Here is a 16522-nt window from a genome sequence, read left to right as displayed (position 1 = left end):
GATATATCATTGTTTCTCATTTTGACATTACCAAAATCACTAGCATTATAGGTTCTGAAGAAATCACTATGAGAAATAACATGGAATGAAGCACCATAGTCAATTACCCGGTTATTGTCCTGCACTACAAGATTAACACATCTATGATCACAAATAATAATGATATCGCCTTCAACAGCAACTGTATTTGTCTCTTTCTCAATTTTGTTCTTTTTATTCTATTCTCGCTTTCAAAACCTACACTCTTTCTTCATATGACATGGCCTGTTGTAGTAGATGTTGGGCTGATAGTTGATGGGGATATAAAGAGGAATAACCTTTGTATATGAACAAATACTAGAATACCATAATACGCAGCGGAATTAAATAGAAGCACAATCAAACAGAACACTAAGATATATGTGGAAAACCCCTTCAATGTGAAGGGTAAAAACTACGGGGCAAACTAGAGATAATCCACTATGAGAATAATGAATATACAAATCTCAATCTCTTGCCCTAAACCCTAGCAACAACTACAAGAGAATAACTGGGATACAAGGATCACGTAACTACCCACAATATCTAAAACCTCCCCAAGTAATCACAGCAAGAGTCTACTGTAGATTTGATCTAACCTGAGATGAGAACACTGCTAGATGATTGAGAACAGTCTCTCTGCGTTATCCTTGTCTTCTTCCCTTTCTTTCTCTTCCTTTTCTGCCTTGTTCTCCTTCTTCTCTTTGGAATCCCGTGGCTCTCAAGATCTGCCTCGTTGCTGCCTTTTTATAGCCGTTTTCTACTTCTAAAATGCAGCCACCACACCCCCCTAATCTTAATTAGGGTTAGGTTAAGAGGGGGTGTTGGATGTGGGCTGCCCTAGCCCACATGGGCTGAATATGGGCTATCAGCCCAACAACCTCCCCCTTCAGCCCATAAGGGAGGCTGTCCCATGACTCCTCAATGTGAAACCATGCTGACCAACTGTCGGCATATCTCCTGTCTTTCTTTTGGTAATATCTCCTGTCTTTCTTTTGGTAAGGTCTTCGTCAACATGTCTGCTCCGTTATCATTTGTATGAATTTTTTGAAGCTGCAACTGCTTCTCTTCAAATACATTTCGAATCTAGTGGTATCTGACATCTATATGCTTTGATTTGGAATGAAACATTGGGTTCAAACACAAATGGATGGCACTCTAGCTGTCACAATGCACCACATAATTTTTCTGTTTCAGTCCCAATTCTTGTAAGAATTCTTTCATCCATAACATTTCTTTGCATATCTCTGTAGCAGCAATATATTCTGCTTCTGTGGTAGAGAGAGCAATACACCTTTGCAACCTGGATTGCCATGACACAGCTCCCCCTGCAAAAGTAAGTACATAACCTGAAGTAGACTTTCTCGTATCTATATCTCTTGCCATATCTGCATCAGTGTAACCTGTCAACACATGTGGTCCACCTCCAAAGCTTAAACAAACCTTAGAGCTCTCTCTGAGATATCTAAAAATCCACTTCACTGCTGCCCAGTGCTCTTTGCCTGGATTTGCAAGAAATCTGCTAGTAACACCCACTGCATATGCGATGTCCGGCCTCGTACATATCATTGCATACATTAAACTTCCAACTATTGAAGCATAAGAAACCTTTTGCATTTTCTCCTTCTCCTCATCACTTGACGAACTCTGTTCTGAGCACAACTTGAAGTGACCTGCAAGAGGAGAACCAACTGGTTTTGCGTTGCTCATACTAAATCTTTCCAATACCTTCTCGATGTATTTCTCCTGTGACAACCAAATCTTCTTTTTTTTCCTGTCATGGGAAATATGCATGCCTAGTATTTGCTTTGCTGGCCCCATGTCCTTCATTGCAAAAGACTCACTCAGTTCCTTCTTCAACCTGTCAATTTTAGACATATCTTTCCCAAGAATAAGCATGTCATCAACATAAAGTAAGAGAATAATAAAATCCTCACCAAACCATTTGATGTACACACAATGATCTAAAGGCGTTTTTTTGTATCCATTTTCTGTCATAAATGAATCAAACTTTCTGTACCACTGTCTTGGAGCTTGCTTTAGCACATACAAGCTCTTCTTCAACTTGCAAACAAAAGTATCTTTACCTTTGACTTTGAAGCCTTCTGGTTGCTCCATATAAATTTGCTCATCCAAATCACCATGAAGGAAAGTTGTCTTCACATCTAACTACTCAACCTCCAAGTCCTAGCTAGCAGCAATACCAAGAGCAACACGAATAGAAGATATTTTAACAACAGGAGAGAAAATCTCTTCAAAGTCAATACCTTTCTTTTGACCAAAGTCTTTCACAACCAATCTAGCTTTTTACTTTGGTTGAGAACAATATTCTTGAGTCTTCAACCTAAAAACTCACTTATTCTTCAAGGCCTTCATTCCATTTGGTAGCAGCAACAAATTATAAGTGTGGTTCTTCTGAAGAGCATCTATCTCTTCCTACATAGCAACTAACCACTTCTTTTTCTGCTCACTTTCAACTGCTTTCTGGTAACTCTCTGGTTCACCTGCATCAGTAAGCATCACATACTCATCTGTAGAGTATCTTCTGGAAGGTTGACGTTGTCTAGAAGATCTTCTCAACTGAGGTTCTGTTGGAACTTGATCTCCTACTTCTTGTTGCTCAACATGTCCTGCAGGTAGATCAACATCAGGCTCTACACTATCTTCTTGCACATCTCCCCCATCACCATGATATACTGGAGGAATAACTGGGTCACAATATGCTAATCCTTCTGCAGAAGTCTTGGCCTGTGTCTTCTTCTTCAAATCTTCAAAGGTTTGATTCTCAAAGAAACTACATCTCTACTTCTGAATACCTTTTGCTTTTCTGGATCCCAATGCCTGTAACCAAAATGATTATGTGAGTAACCAAGAAAAATACATTCTGTAGACTTACCATCCAGCTTGGACCTCTCATTGTCTGGAATATGTGCAAATGCGCGACAACCAAATACTCTTAAATGCTTGTAAGAAACATCTTTCTCTGACCATACATGCTTTGCAACATCACCATCTAGGACTGTACATAGTGATAAGTTGATCACATCAACTGCAGTCCTTAAAGCCTCATCCCAAAACCTTTTGGGTAGCTTGGTCTGTGAAAGCATACATCTAATTTTTTCCATGATGGTGTGGTTCATCCTATCTGCAATTGCATTATGCTGAGGTGTACTAGGAACTGTCATCTCATGTTGGATCCCATGTGACCTGCAATAGTCATTAAACAATCATGTATACTCACCACCATTATCTGATCTTATGCATTTCAATTTTCTTTCCGTCTCCCTTTCAACCCTGGCATGAAACTCTTTGAAGACATTAATAACCTGATCTTTGGTCTTCAAAGCATAGGCCCAAACTTTTCTGAAAAAATCATATATAAAAGTGACAAAATAAAGTGCACCACTTATACCAAGAACATCAACAGATCCACCAAGAGTTTTTGTCCTCAAAGGACCACATACATCTGTATAAACACGATCTAAGGCATGCATTTTTCTAGACAAAGCAGCACTAGCAAATGAAACTCTATGTTATTTACCAACCAAACAATCAATACAAGGGTTCAGATGTATACCTCTGAGGTCTGGCAATACCTCTCTCTTGGAAAGAGCTTGCAGCCCCTTCTCGCTCATGTGTCACAATCGCCTATGCCACAACTCCATACTGAAGTCTTTCTCTGTAGCATTTAACTGCTCACCATAAGCTTTAGCCTGTAATCTATACAAAGTATGACATTTCTTTCCACTAGCTATAACAAGAGAACCCTTACTGTGCTTCCATTGCCCTCTGTGAAATCTGCTTTCATAGTCTTCATCATTTAGTCTTCCAACTGAAATTAAATTCAGCCTCAAGTCAATCACATGCCTCACATCCTTAAGCATCAACTTGCAGCCAAGGTTGGTCTTTAAATGGATATCACCCATGCCAATGATGTCTACTGTGCCATAGTTGCCCATCTTGACAACACCAAAGTTTCCAGACCTATATGTAGCAAAAAACTCCCTCCGTGGTGTAGTATAATAAGAAGCACCTGTGTCAATCACCCACTCAAGATCCTGACACACACAAGAAAAAATATCATCAGAATGAGACAAAATCAAATAATCACCACCCTGCACTATAGCTGTAGTATTATCCTTTGACTCTGTAGACTCCACTTCTTTTCCCTTTTTCTTGTTCTTCTTAGGTTGCATACATTGGTTCTTGTAATGTCCTTTCTCACCACAGTTATAGCAAATAATATCTTTTCTTGATCTTGACTTGCTCCTACCCATACGTGAACTGCTTCTAGACTTTGACCTTCCTCTGTTCTCTGAGATAAGTGCCTGTGAATCATTCTGAGATGTTGCTGAACTCTTTCTTCTCAACTCCTCATTCAACAAATTGCTTGTTACTTGACTCATAGTGACAATACCATCTAGCGCAGAATTACTAAGGGAAACCACTAGTGTCTTCCAACTTTCTGGTAATGAACTGAGAAGTAACAATGCCTGCAACTCATTATCAAGAGACATTTTCATAGAGGATAACTGGTTAGTAATACTCTGCATTTCATTCAAATGCTCAGCAATAGAAGCACCCTCTCTATATTTTAGGTTCATAAGTTTTCTATTCAAAAAAGCTTTGTTGCCAGTTGTTTTTCTTTCATAGAGACTTTCCAATTTTTTCCAAAGAGAATATGTAGAAATTTCAGTAGAAACATGGTGAAAGACACTATCATCAAGCCACTATCTAATAAACTCAATTGTTTTTCGATCTAACCTCTTCCACTCATAATCTGTCATAGTTGTAGGTTTTGCACTATCCCCCTACAAAGGTCCATACAAATCTTTGCAATACAAGAGATCTTCCATTCTTGGTTTCCATATCATCCAATTATTTCCATTCAAACTAATCATGCGAGAAATATTACTGGCCTCCATGTTCAAATACAAAAATTAAATCACCAAAACCCCGCTCTGATACCAGTTGATGGGGATATAAAGAGGAATAACCTTTGTATATGAACAAATACTAGAAAACCATAATACACAGCGGAATTAAATAGAAGCACAATCAAATAGAACACCAAGATATACGTGGAAAACCCCTTCAATGTGAAGGGTAAAAACCACGGGGCAAACTAGAGATAATCCACTATGAGAATAATGAATATACAAATCTCAATCTCTTGCCCTAAACCCTAGCAACAACCATAAGAGAATAACTGGGATACAAGGATCACGTCACTGCCCACAATATCTAAAACCTCCCCAAGTAATCAAAGCAAGAGTCTACTGTAGATTTGATCTAACCTGAGATGAGAATACTGCTAGATGACTGAGAACAGTCTCTCTGCATTGTCCTTGTCTTCTTCCCTTTCTTTCTCTTCCTTTTCTGCCTTGTACTCCTTCTTCCCTTTGGAATCCCGTGGCTCTTAAGATCTGCCTCGTTGCTGCCCTTTTATAGCATTTTTCTGCTTCTAAAATGCAGTCACCACACCCCCCTAATCTTAATTAGGGTTAGGTTAAGAGGGGGTGTGGGCTGTGGGCTGCCCTAGCCCACATGGGCTGAATATGGGCTATCAGCCCAACATTCAGATCTTGAGAGCCACGAGATTCCAAAGAGAAGAAGGAGAATAAGGCAGAAAATGAAGAGAAAGAAAGGGAAGAAGACAAGGACAATGCAGAGAGACTATTCTCAATCATCTAGCAATGTTCTCATCTCAGGTTAGATCAAATCTATAGTAGACTCTTGCTGTGATTACTTGGGGAGGTTTTAGATATTGTGGGCAGTGACGTGATCCTTGTATCCCAGTTATTCTCTTGTGGTTATTGCTAGGGTTTAGGGCAAGAGATTGAGATTTGTATATTCATTATTCTCATAGTGGATTATCTCTAGTTTGCCCCGTGATTTTTACCCTTCACATTGAAGGGGTTTTCCATGTATATCTTGGTGTTCTGTTTGATTGTGCTTCTATTTAATTCCGCTGCGTATTATGTTCTTCTAGTATTTGTTCATATACAAAGGTTATTCCTCTTTATATCCCCATCAATTGGTATCAGAGCAGGGTTTTGGTGATTTAATATTTGTATTTGAACATGGAGGCCAGTAACATTTCTCGCATGATTAGTTTGAATGGTAATAATTGGATGATATGGAATCCAAGAATGGAAGATCTCTTGTATTGCAAAGATTTGTATGGACCTTTGTAGGGGGATAGTGCAAAACCTACAACTATGACAGATGATGAGTGGAAGATGTTAGAACGAAAAACAATTGGGTTTATTAGACAATGGCTTGATGATAGTGTCTTTCACCATGTTTCTACTGAAATTTCTGTATATTCTCTTTAGAAAAAATTGGAAAGTCTATATGAAAGAAAAACAGTTGGCAACAAAGCTTTTTTTATCAAAAAACTTATGAACCTAAAATATAGAGAGGGTGCTTCTTTTGCTGAATATTTGAATGAAATACAGAGTATTACTAACCAGTTATCCTCTATGAAAATGTCTCTTGATAATGAGTTGCAGTCATTGTTACTTCTCAGTTCATTACCAGAAAGTTGGGAGACACTAGTGAGAAAGGACATTACAAGAACCAATGTAAGCAACCTAAGAAGAACAAGAAAAAGGGAAAAGAAGTGGAGTCTACAGAGTCAAAGGATAATACTACAGCTACAATGCAGGGTGGTGATTATTTGATTTTGTCTCCTTCTGATGATATTTTTTCTTGTGTGTGTCAGGATCTTGAGTGGGTGATTGACACAGGTGCTTCTTATCATGCTACACCACGGAGGGAGTTTTTTGCTACATATAGGTCTGGAAACTTTGGTGTTGTCAAGATGGGCAAATATGGCACAGCAGACATCATTGGCATGGGTGATATCCATTTAAAGACTAATCTTGGCTGCAAGTTAGTGCTTAAGGATGTGAGGCATGTGATTGATTTGAGGCTGAATTTAATTTCAGTTGGAAGACTAGATGATGAAGACTATTAAAACAGATTTCACAAAGGGCAATGGAAGCTCAGTAAGGGTTCTCTTGTTATAGTTAGTGGAAAGAAATGTCATACTTTGTACAGGTTGCAGGCTAAAGCTTATGGTGAGCAGTTAAATGCTATAGAGAAAGACTTCAGTATGGAGTTGTGGCATAGGCGATTGGGACACATGAGCGAGAAGGGGCTGCAAGTTCTTTCCAAGAGAGAGGTATTGCCAGACCTTAGAGGTATACATCTGAACCCTTGTATTGATTGTTTGGCTGGTAAACAACATAGAGTTTCATTTGCTAGTGCTGCTTTGTCTAGAAAAATGCATGCATTAGACTGTGTTTATACAAATGTATGTGGTCCTTTGAGAACAAAAACTCTTGGTGGATCTGTTGATGTTCTTGGTATAAGTGGTGCACTTTATTTTGTCACTTTTATAGATGATTTTTCTAGGAAAGTTTGGGCCTATGCTTTGAAGACCAAAGATCAGGTTATTAATGTCTTCAAAGAGTTTCATGCTAGGGTTGAAAGGGAGACAGAAAGGAAATTGAAATGCATAAGATCAGATAATGGTGGTGAGTATACAGGATTGTTTAATGACTATTGCAGGTCACATGGGATCCAACATGAGATAACAGTTCCTGGTACACCTCAGCATAATGCAATTACAGATAGGATGAACCGCACCATCATGGAAAAAATTAGATGTATGCTTTCACAAGCCAAGCTACCCAAAAGGTTTTGGGATGAGGCTTTGAGGACTGCAGTTGATGTGATCAACTTATCACCATGTACAGCCCTAGATGGTGATGTTGCAGAGCATGTATGGTTAGAGAAAGATGTTTCCTACAGGCATTTAAGAGTATTTGGTTGTCGCGCATTTGCACATATTCCAGACAATGAGAGGTCCAAGCTGGATGGTAAGTCTACATAATGTATTTTTCTTGGTTACTCACATAATAATTTTGGTTACAGGCTTTGGGATCCAGAAAAGCAAAAGGTATTCAGAAGCAGAGATGTAGTCTTCTTTGAGGATCAAACCTTTGAAGATTTGAAGAAGAAGACACAGGCCAAGACTTCTGCAGAAGGATTAGCATATTATGACCCAATTATTCCTCCAGTATATCATGGTGATGAGGGAGATGTGTAGGAAGATAGTGTAGAGCCTGATGTTGATCTACCTGCAGGATATGTTAAGCAAGAAGAAGTAGGAGAGCAAGTTCCAATAGAACCACAGTTGAGAAGATCTTCTAGACAACGTCAACCTTCCAGAAGATACTCTACAGATGAGTATGTGATGCTTACTGATGCAGGTGAACCAGAGAGTTACCAGGAAGCAGTTGAAAGTGAGCAGAAAGAGAAGCAGGAAGAGATGGATGCTCTTCAGAAGAACCACACTTATAAATTGGTGCTGCTACCAAATGGAATGAAGGCCTTGAAGAACAAGTGGGTTTTTAGGTTGAAGACTTAAGAATATTGTTTTCAACCAAAGTACAAAGCTAGATTGGTTGTGAAAGGCTTTGGTCAAAAGAAAGGTATTGATTTTGAAGAGATTTTCTCTCCTGTTGTTAAAATATCTTCTATTCGTGTTGCTCTTGGTATTGCTGCTAGCCAGGACTTGGAGGTTGAGCAGTTAGATGTGAAGACAGTTTTCCTTCATGGTGATTTGGAGGAGGAAATTTATATGGAGCAACCAGAAGTCTTCAAAGTCAAAGGTAAATATAATTTTGTATACAAGTTGAAGAAGAGCTTGTATGGGCTAAAGCAAGCTCCAAGACAGTGGTACAGAAAGATTGATTCATTTATGACAGAAAATGGATACAAAAGAACTACTTCAGATCATTGTGTGTACATCAAATGATTTGGTGAGGATTTTATTATTCTCTTACTTTATGTTGTTGACCTGCTTATTCTTGGGAAAGATATGTTTAAAATTGACAGGATGAAGAAGGAACTGAGTGAGTCTTTTGCAACGAAGGACATGGGGCCAGTAAAGCAAATACTAGGCATGCAGATTTCCCGTGACAAAAAAACAAGAAGATTTGGTTGTCACAGGAGAAATACATCGAGAAGGTATTGGAAAGATTCAGTATGAGCAATGCAAAACCAGTTGGTTCTCCTCTTGCAGGTCACTTCAAGTTGTGCTCAGAACAGAGTCCGTCAAGTGATGAGGAGAAGGAGAAAATGCAAAAGGTTCCTTATGCTTCAGCAGTTGGAAGTTTAATGATTGCAATGGTATGTACGAGGTCGGACATTGCATATGCAGTGGGTGTTACTAGCAGATTTCTTGCAAATCCAAGCAAAGAGCATTGGGCAGCAGTGAAGTGAATTTTTAGATATCTCAGAGGGAGCTCTAAGGTTTGTTTAAGCTTTGGAGGTGGACCACATGTGTTGACAGGTTATACAGATGCAGATATGGCAAGAGATATAGATACGAGAAAGTCTACTTCAGGTTATGTACTTACTTTTGTAGGGGGAGCTATGTCATGGCAATCCAGGTTGCAAAGGTGTATTGCTCTCTCTACCATAGAAGCAGAATATATTGCTGCTACAGAGATATGCAAAGAAATGTTATGGATGAAAAAATTCTTACAAGAATTGGGGCTGAAACAGGAAAATTATGTGGTGCATTGTGACAGCCAGAGTGTCATCCATTTGTGTAAGAACCCAATGTTTCATTACAAATCAAAGCATATAGATGTCAGATACCACTGGATTCAAAATGTATTTGAAGAGAAGCAGTTGCAGCTTCAGAAAATTCATACAGATGACAACGGAGCAGACATGTTGACGAAGACCTTACCAAAAGAAAGACAGAAGATATGCCGACAGCTGGTCGGCATGGCTTCACATTGAGGAGTCATGGGATAGCCTCCCTTTTGGGCTGAAGGGGGAGGTTGTTGGGCTGATAGCCCATATTCAGCCCATATAGGCTAGGGCAGCCCACAGCCCACACCCCCTCTTAACCTAACCCTAATTAAGATTAGGGGGGTGTGGTGGCTGAATTTTAGAAGCAAAAAAAGGCTATAAAAAGGCAGCAACGAGGCAGATCTTGAGAGCCACGGGATTCCAAAGAGAAGAAGGAGAACAAGGCAGAAAAGGAAGAGAAAAAAGGGAAGAAGACAAGGATAACGCAGAGAGATTGTTCTTAATCATCTAGCAGTGTTCTCATCTCAGGTTAGATCAAATCTACAGTAGACTCTTGCTGTGATTACTTGGGGAGGTTTTAGATATTGTGGGCAGTGACGTGATCCTTGTATCCCAGTTATTCTCTTGTGGTTGTTGCTAGGGTTTAGGGCAAGAGATTGAGATTTGTATATTCATTATTCTCATAGTGGATTATCTCTAGTTTGCCCCGTGGTTTTTACCCTTCACATTGAAGGGATTTTCCACGTATATCTTGGTGTTTTGTTTGATTGTGCTTCTATTTAATTCCGCTGCGTATTATGGTCTTCTAGTATTTGTTCATATACAAAGGTTATTCCTCTTTATATCCCCATTAGTAGAAACACTTAATATCTCTTATAAACTTAGATCTTCCTCTATAACCATATGAATTTCTATTATAACTTATTCCACATTTTTCTTATTTTTCAATAACAAGTACACTAGAAGAAGATTCTCCTTACTCTTTCCTTATGGTATCTTCATTTAGAAAACTATCTTTAACCATAAATATAGTTAGACTATCTGCTAGTGTTGAGTTAAAAATTGTCACCACATACGTTTTTCAACTTTTCGGTAAAAGTTGAGAAGTAACAATCTTTGCATCTCATCATCTATATTCATTTTCATAGGAACTAGCTTGTTTGCAAGATTCTGAAATAGGCTTATGTGCTAAACAATATTATCATTATCTTTATACATTAAATTAACAAGCTTTTTGAGGAGAAAAATTCTATTTCTCACTATCTTTTTCGTAAAGATATTTTCTAACACTTAGTAAATATTATCAGCTCTGGTTTCATCAAAAATACACTTATGCAAAGTTACGTCAATCTATCTTCTAATATAGGCAATAGCTTTTCTATGTTGAACCTCTTATTCCTCATCTTCTATAGTAGAAGGTTTTTTCCTTAACTTTAATGGGCTTATACAAATCTTTGCAATAAAACAAATCTTCCATCATATGCCTCCAAGTGGAATAATTTGATGAGTTCAATTTTATCATACCATCTGACTCTTCAATTTTAATCACACAAGAAAAACTAGCACTAAACAACTTGATGCTTTGATACCACTTTGTTGGCAAAAATTATTACAGCTGAATAATTTTTTTCCCTCTTTGTATATCAAAATGGATTCATCATCAAAATATCAACTTGTTATCAAAAGTGAATATTAACCAGAGCAACATAAATAGTAAAACAATGAATCAATCACAAAGTGAGACACCGATTTTTTATATGAAAAATCCAATGCGAGAATAGGTTTATAATAAGTCTTCTTCAAAATAGTTAGAGGATCATAATAAAATCAAGAACATATATCTTGATTCAACAATGACATATCATCGTCACCATGGATGGATTTTATAAAAGAAAAATTTTATCTCTCACCAAGTGGGTATATCAGAAAAACATTTCAAAGAGGACAAATCATATATCAGCACCATTAGGATTATAGAGCTTATTGTAAAGATTCTCCACATAAGATTTAGCCCAAAATCAATGAAATTTAACCACTTGATCATCTAGCAAAAAATCTCAAAATCCTATTTTTTTCTCTTCTCTCTCTTTTTCTTTTTTATGTCGTCACTCTTTTCCTCGTTCCTCTCATACCGCTCATGACTATAATAGGTTTTCTTTCCCTTTTTTTTTTTTTTAATAGATTAGATTTGGGCTCAATGCCTAAATCGTTCTATTCAAACCCACTATGGGCTCGACCCAACGCTCTCATCGTAATTTTTGATATGACTCTTAACTTTGACGATACTACCCTTATGATTTTTATTAAAGTTTACTATAAACTGAGAGAGCCATTGAAATTATGATAGAAAAATCTATATTTCAACATGCATCATGCATGTTGTGAGTTGCGAAGACCATTTTGACATCATAGTTTAAACTTTGTTTATGAGACTAAATCAGTCCATCTTAAGTCTTAGGTCCATTAAATTAATAAGTTAGTTAAACCGTCTTCACAAATATTATCTACAAGAGGTCTAATTAAGAAATGCTAATTCTGTGTTTCACCTCGTTAATGAACTACTGCTTTCTCTTTTGGATCTTCAGGTTGTCGAAGCATCAATTAAGTGTTCGAGAAGAAAAATCAATTTGTCAGTGGCAAGGTTCACAAATCTTTCCCTGTACTTTCATAGATCTTCCCCTGTGAATCGTAGGCGTAGATGTCTATTTCAAGGTAAAAGTCTGTGTATATATATATATATATATATGCTGTGTCCCGGTGCATGCAGCTCAATATGATGTCCACTGCCATCTTCACAACTCCACCTTTGGAAGATAGTTGTCGATCAATAGTTGTGTCGGATTCGCTTGCTATCTATTAGGATTTCCTTGTTGATAGTGGCTGGACACAGACAGACTTGAAGCCATTGATCTTAACACAGAATTGAGCTACATATTACACTGAACAAACTCACTCTGTTTCTACCTACATCACCAGTTGGTGAATTAACCAGTCGTCTTCTTTAATCTCGGTAAATGAATTGAGCGATCTCGAGTGTTTGGACTCTGCTCATGTCGCATGACTCAGGAGAAGAAGCTCGAGGCATCGAACTGGAAGTCCCGTTCGAAGTCCAGCTCCTCCAGCATGAAATCCATGTCCACCAGAGACAAGTAGCTCGCTGAATTGCTTCTGGATATCATCTCGGTGATCTCCGAGTCCGAAGTCTGTAGGTTGATGCCATCATCAAAGCTGCTGAAGTAGATCGACTCCGACGCCACCGGCGACAGGTTTAAGGCCGGCGCGGAGAAGACGTGGAATTCATTTCCTTGTCGACAAGTCTGCCGCTGCGCTTCCTCCAATTCCGCGACTTCGGTCTTGACCTTCAAGCCTGCTCGAAAGCTCAGCAGCAGGTCCTCCTTCTGGTGTTCCCGCCGCTGCGGCACCTGGCATGCGGATGCCGAGGCTCGCTGTGGCTTCTGGAGGCAGGTATGAGCCCCGACGTAGGTGATGTCGAACGTCAGAGGGTCCTCGTCCGATCTCTGCACTTGCTTCGTCGCAGAGCAGCCCTGGGTGTGGCGGTGCGTGCACCTGTAGTAGGCTCTGCAAGGTGAGGAAGAGCGTGAGACCCCGTCATTGTTGCCCTGTAAGCGCTCGACCTGCTTCTTACGGGGAAGATTTCTGATACTGACCTCGGATGTTTGGCTCCCAGGATGTCCTTCTGCCCGTACTTTCTCCAGCTGTAGCCGTCATCCACAGACCCTTCGACTCCTCCGGTGCCCGGGGTGAGCCTCACTTGATTCGTCCATTTGTGCAGCGTCTTCCTGAAAGAGGAATCCAAAGGAGCAAGAAAGCCATGTCAGCCGGTGACGGAGGAACCAGAGCGAGCTCGCCAAGAACCAACGAGGCTCACCTTTTCTTGATCAGCTCCTTGCGGTCGTGATCCTTGAACGCCGGGCTGGAACTCTCGCTGCGGGGGCTGTCGCCAGCCGCCTGCTGCTCGCCGTCGGGATCGCTCGATTTCGCCATGAGGATGGACCTCTGAATGGATGACAATATCTCGGGCGCCACGGACTTGCACAAGTCAATTGGGGCAGGGTTGCTGAGATGGGATTCCAGCTGCCTGGCCAACTCGAGAGCTCGAGCTAGCTCGGCCACGAGAGGGCTTTCGAGCTCACTTCCTGTGCTGCTCCCCATGCCCGGCTCTCTCTCTATCTATCTCTTTCAGGGCGATTGCCACTCTACGGAGGAACAGAGGAGCTCTACCGGCCGATGAGCATCGGAAGCAGTGGAATCAAGCTGAAGTGGGAAGAGGAATGAATGAATCCGTGTGGATATGTAGGCAAGCAAGCGAGGTTGCTTGGAGAGTGATGATGGTGGAGGAATCCAAATGAAGTGGTGGTATATATAAACAACATGAGGAAGGTGGAAGAATTGCGCGTCGTATGCTCTCATTGGTTCTCGGCACAGAGAAAAACCATCACCACGACGACAGAGAAGAGGTAGAGAGAGAGAGAGAGAGAGAGAGAGATGTTGACCATTTCATAGCAGTTTAATACTGGTTGCTTATGGTGATAGATCGATGGATGGAGAGAGGAGGAGGATGTGAGGGTTTTGCTTGGAAATGGCCAAGAAACTTCAAACGCTTCTTCTATCTACGCGTTGCATGGACGGGAATCATGCGGTTCTCTTTTACATATAAAATAATATTTTAATATATTATATAAAATAAAAATTATATATTATATAAAATAATATATTATAAAAAATTAAATCGGTATAAATAAATCAAAAATACCTTCTTTTTTTTTAATGTAATGTCAGATATAAAACTCATGCTTACAAAATACATAACCCATCCAACAAGCATACGTATGCATTAGAGATAAGATTTTATTTATTTTGCAAGAAAAAGAAAAAGAAGAAAAGAAAAAAAGCATGTCCCTAACCAGAGGGGACCCACTGAACGCGGTAATGTTGGCTTTCCAAAATGCTTGGCAAGATGTGACATTTCAAGAAAGGACAAGCGATTGAATGGAATACTTTTCAAGAGAAGGGAGGAAACGAAAGGGAACAAAATAAAAAATCCTAGAAAAGATTTGGGGGGGGAGAAAGACTTGGGTCTTTGCACCACTTATCAATTTGCACAAGAAACACGGGTGGCCCCCAATTCACTGTGTAGTTTGTCTTTGAATTGAATCGGTCACATACATGTGTTGTTGGCATTAAAGAAATGTAAAATTTGCAGCATCATAGATGGGGATAATATCCTTTCCTTACTTAATTCTCTTTCATTACTTGATGTGATTGGAATGGAAACCATTTTGATTCACTTCTCCCTCTCCATATATGCATATCATAGGAATTTTAATAAAAGAGAATAATATACTCAAGCATATAAAAGCTAAATAGAAGAAAGAATATTACATAGATAAATAAATAAATATTACTTGTGCATTAACATTGTTGTTGTTGATATGTATGTATATATATATATATATAATGTATAATCGCAAGACTTTCTAGATGACCAAATTTAATGAGATGAAGATTCGCCTCCATGTCACCATTTCATCCGTCTCCATTTGGGGTGTCCTACGACGAGACAGAGAAAGCCAAGTCAAGTCAAATGGCCAATCTCATTAAGCCTGGTGTCTTCGAATTCAATTACAACACACCATGAAGGAAGGATACAATCCACATCATGCAGGTGGGTGGCACCAGTAATTATAATGTATGGCTGTTTGACCTCCTCTTTTCCCGTTTGTTCAATCTATTTATCTTTTTTTTCTTTTTGTACATTAAAAAAATTAGCAGAATATTTTTGCCAAAAATATTATAAAAATATTAAGAAAAACTCTTTATTCTGTTGAGGTCGAGGAAAATCCTCTATTCTGTTGAGGGAATCATTCCTCCTAATTTGTATAAATGAGAGAGGGATAACTTAATGTATTGAAGCTAAAACTATTTTAATAAAACTTTTTTAATAAAGCTTATTCAATAATCATTCTTATCTTCTATTCTTTCCATCAAATATAAGTCAACAAATAAATAATTAACTTAATACGATGATCTTGTCATTAATACTCTTTTCTCGAGGATATAATTCTTTTAATATGTGGTGTTAATTTTTAAGATAACTTTTTATTATGATAGAATGATAAGTATTTTAAATTGAATGACCCTCAGGGGAATATGTTACTCAATAAAAATCTTTTTCATAGTATAAAATCAAAGATTAATTTATCATATCTCATCAACTAGATTGCGGGGCATCCGATTTAAAATATATAGCAATTGTTATAATATATTTTGCTATTTTTTTATTTTAAAGTCAAATGATAATATCTAAAAATTTAAGATGATAGCTGAACAAAAAGGTGTTACATTCAAATTACATTAAAAATTAGATAAATCTTCCTTCAATTCACAACAAATTCCTCATTCCATGACAAGCACCGGAAGAGTGAGACTTGTGTGATCAGACACACAAAAGAGTCCAAAGATTGAACTTCCACACGGTTACGCGTGGTTTCGAGTACCTCACTAATACATTGCACGCAGGAGAGAGAGAGAGAGAGAGAGAGAGAGTATGACCCATTCTTCCCCGTGGACAAGAGGAGTCACAGCTCTTGTGGGCGAAAAGGAGAGGCACAGTAACTGGCACGCATCATGACCATGTCAAACCCTCCTCCTACTCTCCTTCTAGATTGGACTGAGTCTTTGTGCCCGAGTTGGATACCCATCTAGACGACAGCAAAAGATGTCCATTACTCCCACCAAAAGCAGGTGCAGTCATCTATAGATGATGAGATCAAATAACTAATGTGATGTCTCCGTCGAGGTATCGTAGGGATTTGCGTCATCTTGTAAGCGTCTAGTACGCATGATCATGCAATATTTCCTTTTC

The 16522-nt window shown here is 38.9% G+C and overlaps 1 protein-coding gene across 1 annotated transcript; it reads right to left on the bottom strand.

Annotated features, from left to right (window-relative positions):
• Nucleotides 1–12529: 12529 nt before the first annotated feature.
• Nucleotides 12530–13995, bottom strand: LOC135599184 (transcription factor WRKY19-like). Its single transcript, XM_065094030.1, has 3 exons — nucleotides 13526–13995; nucleotides 13305–13436; nucleotides 12530–13215 (listed from the first exon to the last, which is right to left on the bottom strand). Exons 1-3 carry the CDS (start codon nucleotides 13807–13809, stop codon nucleotides 12699–12701), a joined length of 933 nt encoding a protein of 310 aa, XP_064950102.1. The 5' UTR covers nucleotides 13810–13995; the 3' UTR covers nucleotides 12530–12698.
• Nucleotides 13996–16522: the final 2527 nt, after the last annotated feature.

Source organism: Musa acuminata, chromosome BXJ2-1 (genome assembly GCF_036884655.1).
Source record: "Musa acuminata AAA Group cultivar baxijiao chromosome BXJ2-1, Cavendish_Baxijiao_AAA, whole genome shotgun sequence".
Taxonomy (NCBI): Eukaryota; Viridiplantae; Streptophyta; class Magnoliopsida; order Zingiberales; family Musaceae; genus Musa; species Musa acuminata.
Note: the sequence above shows the minus strand (reverse complement) of the source record. Positions and strands in the feature narration are given on the sequence as shown.

Bases quoted from the DNA above. Each gene is read 5' to 3' on its own strand.
- LOC135599184 (XM_065094030.1), bottom strand. From the start codon at position 13,809: ATGGGGAGCAGCACAGGAAGTGAGCTCGAAAGCCCTCTCGTGGCCGAG. The intron at 13,437-13,525 runs GTGAGCCTCGTT...TTCCTCTTTCAG, and splicing joins AAGGAGCTGATCAAGAAAAG to GAAGACGCTGCACAAATGGA. The intron at 13,216-13,304 runs GTCAGTATCAGA...CTCACCTTGCAG, and splicing joins CTGGGAGCCAAACATCCGAG to AGCCTACTACAGGTGCACGC.